At 32.8% G+C, this 5,000-nt stretch overlaps 2 protein-coding genes across 4 annotated transcripts in view; one reads left to right on the plus strand and one right to left on the minus strand.

Annotated features, from left to right (window-relative positions):
* Positions 1-4,058, plus strand: part of lin-28 (protein lin-28 homolog) — a 118,021-nt gene extending 113,963 nt beyond the window's left edge. For all 3 annotated transcript variants that reach the window (XM_070145113.1, XM_070145117.1, XM_070145122.1), the window contains one exon: positions 1-4,058. This exon is cut by the window's left edge and continues 796 nt beyond it. The gene's annotated coding sequence lies outside the window, so the exon portion shown is untranslated.
* Positions 2,552-5,000, minus strand: part of LOC113802378 (uncharacterized) — a 12,362-nt gene continuing 9,913 nt past the window's right edge. Inside the window, exon 9 of the mRNA XM_070145107.1 lies at positions 2,552-4,931. Coding sequence (XP_070001208.1) covers positions 4,689-4,931 — 243 coding nt within the window. The 3' untranslated portion in view covers positions 2,552-4,688. The remainder of the gene's footprint in view (positions 4,932-5,000) is intronic.

A 5,000-nucleotide genomic window follows, 5' to 3' on the forward strand; every position in this document is an offset into this window, starting at 1 on the left:
TCTTCTGTGAATACTAACATAAAAGTGCTAGTAATGTTCAGGTGAAAACAGCAACTCCCTTCACACTCAGGTTTTTCTATGGTATATTCAGCAAGCCTTCTGCATAATCAAAATAAGTCCATATAGATGCAACTATTTTCAAACTGTGTGTAGATGCAAAAATGTTTAGTTAGAACCATATATTATTTTCTGTATAAGTATAGATCTACCAGCCAGTCTTAGTCTGAGATATTAGGTCATTGACTATTTGATTTTGAAAAGTTTGTAGTTTTTACAATGTTTATAGAAACAGACTCCATGGTGCTCAAGAGGCAAGCAGTCAAGTTCACATATAGAGATTAAGTTATAAGTTGTAGTTCATGTTTTCACATGGGTTTAAAACCTAAAGAATCTCATAATCTGAAGAAATAGGTATCCAGTTCCTTTTCCATGGGTATATAAACTGTATGGATGTCTGATTCATGACTAGAGTGTATTAAAGAAAACAAAAGACAGGATTTCTTTGCTTGTAGATCCACTTTTCATTTAGGTTCCAATTTTGATTGTAATATGATTTTTTTTTTTTATAACCTAACTTCACTAAGTATAAGATATATATTTATATTTGAGGGACATGTATAATTAGCAAGAATTATAGATATTTAAAAGTTTAACATTGCCCTAAGAGTGAAAACCATGGATAATACTGTAATTAGGCATGTAATGATATGAATATGCTTATTAAAAAGGGTGCCAATTTTTTAATGTATCATACCTTGCTAGAATACTTACTCTTGCCCGAAAAAACAAAAACTTATTTTGTATCCAAGTATGTATTCTGGCAAATAATGATAATGACTGCCAAAGTTCTGAAATGAATCACCTTTGAAATATAAATAATAATTAAAAAAAAAAGATCCAATAAAACCAAACTTAAAAAAGAGATTGCACACCATATCCTATTAAAGTAAGATTTCAGAATGGCAGCTTTTGTTATGTGTTCAGGGAGAGACATCCAGAGTTCCTACATGATCAGGTTTGCTTATCTTCTGTTAGAGTGACATTCGCTCTTAGTATGGGCTGGCAGGAGATGGAGTATCATGTGAAGAAGAAAGATTGATGCTGATATTCGTGTTATTATTATTATGCTTATGATTATTGACATTGTTTTTTTATCATTATGATTATCATCAGCATAACAGTATCATTATTATTACTATTATTATTATTATCATTACAGTTATTATATTATCATCACTGTACTGTTACAGTTATTGTATTATTATGATAAAAACGTGCATTCACAAACTGTTAATATCATCTGTTGTATCGTCATCAGAATCTGAACTGAAAGAGGCTAGTCTCAAGAGGCTTTATAATATAATAGAATCTTAGACAACTGATGAGAATACAACAGTTTATGGAGTACTAATTATACTCAAGATATACTTAAATATCTGTGTAGCTGATGTCTGTAGATTTCTGCCAATATGTATATGTATATGCACTCGCCTTGAAAAGATCTGAAGACTTCAGTTTCACAAGATAAGTGAGAACATATGTTCTTCTACACTGTGTATTGTGTAATAGTGTGCCATTTGCAATTCAACTTAATTCTCGTCACATGTACTGAAAAACAAGTTACAACTTTGCCACACAGTATATACAGTATTTACAACTGTTTCGGTAAGAATGGTCTTCAAACCTGCCAGCCCATAGCAGAGGTTATTCATAAGTAAAATAGTTTACATAATATGCTTTAAATAGCCACAGCCTTATACTCACTACATAATTTCTTGTTGCATTTTTGAACAATTTGTTCAAAAATGTTCTCCAGGTTAATATTAAGAGCAATATATTTACTCTACAGTGCATATTACAGCTCATTGTCCATATGCATCTTTGTATGCAAAATTCAAATACCTCACATAGCATGGCTTTGCTGGTAAACAAAGCGATGTCTTGTACAGTGTCTAAAGACATTATGTAAAGAATGTTTTAATTTTGAATGTAACAGTTTGAACTCTGTGCAGTATACTTATGAGTGTTTTTTTCTCTCTTTCTTTTGTAGACATTTTTGTTTTTTAGAAAATAGTTTTTAATAGTCATGTTCAGTGTTTGGGCATAGAAAACTCCCATGGTCAAAATGGGGATCCTTATTAAATGTCAGAAAATATTATTGAATAATTAAAATGGTTGTATGCTTTTCTGCCTAATTGATGTTTTGTTTTAGTTCTATAGGTGAAAGATTGCACTATTGCAATGGACACTCATTCTTTGACTTCTGTGTAAAAGTTACTTCAATACTTAATTCCCGCAATGAGTGTATTGTATTTGTATGCTTCCTTAGACTTAAAGTATTATGGAAGTCACATTCTGTCACAGCAAATGAACATTTCAAGTCTAGGTTTTAGTCCCAAAATTCTCTAGAACATTTCTGTTTATGTCAAAACATGTAACTGTGTTTAAATTATGTCTAAATCATGCTTTTTTTAGTAACAAAATAGTATTAACTCCAGCATTTACCTTGATACTTGGAATACATTTAATGTGTCCAAATAACAGGTCTCAATTTAAGTTTAAATTTTGTAATTTTTTGCCTGTTTGTATTTACATGCTTTTATTTATTTACTGTTATTCAGTATCACTTTTAAACAGTACAAATGAAGTAATACACTCCCTACAACCACTACCCTTAATTGTTCAGATATTGGCTTCACAGAGACTCAGATGTTCTCACAAGGTAATTTTGTAAAGCAATTTTGACAAGCAAGTCAGCATATCAAAGTAGTAGACATATCTTACCCAGTTCATAAATGTAAAATATCAATTCATTAGAGATCAGGTGACTTTGTAGTGAATTATGCAGCAAACATTTATGACATCTGTGAAGCCTGAATCTGAATAGGAGAAATATTGAAAAAAATATGTAAAACATTCATCAATGAAAAAAAAAAACGGAAAGGAGAGAGGCCAAGCCCATATTGCCTGGGAGTGCTATGACAGCCTGGCATGAATTTCACATATCACAGCTGAGGAGTTGAGAATCACTATGGGAGAGGGTAACAACAGCCTTATCAGGAGCTAGGACTACACCATAAATCTTGTACCTGATGTACAGTCAAAATTGTATTAGCTTTTTTCTTTTTTAATTATTAATATTCTCTCTCAGAAATTGTTATCGTAGTCCGCAATATATTTATTCTATATAAGTTAGGGCAGAAACAAAGCCAATCTTTCATATGCATAAAAATGAATGGATTACTATATCACACTTCTTAAAAACAGTCCTCTGGTTGTGCCATTGGTGAGCAGGTCCAGTGGCCAACACTAAAGACCACTGGACTTGGCCACAAGACGTATTGATGCCATTAGAGGCTTCATAGGGCCATGAGTGGGTAAGTATGGGATGAAGAAATAAGATGTAAGGCCAACAGTCCATTCTTAGGACAAGAGGGGATCAATGTTACAGAAAAAGGGGTCAAGTCAAGTGAGGTCATCTTGAACAAAAGCTCAAAGTAAGTAATGATGTGTGAGAAATCTTGTAATAGTCAGCCAGTTTTAGGTGCATATTTCATGTATTCATGGTTATTGCCCTTGTCATGAATAAAGCAATATCTATGCATTGGTGAAAAAAAATTCAAATTTTAATACACCAGAACTGGTAACATATACTAGGATTTCTACGTATCACAAAAAAATGAATACATCTTTAAAAAGTTCAAAAATTCATGTACAAATTTCAGTTTTGCAAATGTTCGTGGAATACGTAAAACATGCAGACAATGTTTTGTGAAACCATTTATATAATTCATACCAACAACATAGCTATTTGTGCAATGTAAGTAGGTACATCCATTAGTAGCAATGAGTAAAGATTATTTTCACAGTGATTGTAATTGTATGAATTGAAATGTTATTATACAAAATGACCCTAATCCCCAATGAGAGATCCTAAACTTGAAGCTGTTAACAAATGAGTGTTGTCCCTCACCCCCCACAAGTGTTCATATCAGGGCACGTGTACAGCTTGTTGTTTGAACAATTAGTTTGTAGTAAACATTAAAACCTTTTCAAAAGCCTTTTTATATCCCTTTCCTACAACTGAGAATTTTTTAGTTAATATGAAGTGTTTCTGTTCTTATAAATGTGATACAATGCACTGGGAGATAAGTGATAATAAGATGCAATAGTGATCACAAAATAACTTAATAAAACTGGAAATCATATAAAATAAGAAACTGCTGTGTTTTATTAAGTATGAAGCAACTTCAAACATAAGGAGTAAAAAATGAGAGAAGATTGGCATAACAAGAGAATAAAAAGTTACACACTCTCACTCTCACTCCCACTCTCACTCACTCACTTACTCATTCACTCATATACATGTGCAAAGATACACATGTATTTGAACATATGCCACACCTTTTCCCCACAGAAATGTTCTTTCAAATTATTGACCTAACTCTTATCATACAAATTATGATCTTTTTCACTTTTATCATTATTACAACAATCTTGAAGGCTTATCCTTAACCTCTTGAATTAAATGACAAATCACTTGCATACACATCTCAGCCATAATATTAATTAGTCAATACACATAATAACTCAGTGTATTTCCTATCAGTGATCACTTCCTCCTCCTCTTGTCATTAAATATCTATGTCTTCTAACCTCAAAATAAAGAAAACGAAAAAAAAAATCCATCAAGTGCTCCCCTTCTGCGAGTCTTCCTGGGGAGTCGCATCTTTATTGGAGACAGAAGGGGCAATGGGCACAAACATTGTGGTGCCATTGCTGGACACAATGCGTCTGGCTCGGATGGGATTCGCAATGACAGCAGGAGGCTTGGGGGCAATCTTCACAAAATTGCTCTGCGAACCCATTTTCTCCAAGATCCCTGTCAGTTTTCCTAGGAGTTCATTCTTCTGGGTGAGTAGCTGAACAATCTGGACACAAAATAAGAAATTCATAGTTATGGGTGATAAGCCCTTGCATTCTGATTATTAAATATGAGA

Source organism: Penaeus vannamei, chromosome 3 (genome assembly GCF_042767895.1).
Source record: "Penaeus vannamei isolate JL-2024 chromosome 3, ASM4276789v1, whole genome shotgun sequence".
NCBI classification, from domain to species: domain Eukaryota; kingdom Metazoa; phylum Arthropoda; class Malacostraca; order Decapoda; family Penaeidae; genus Penaeus; species Penaeus vannamei.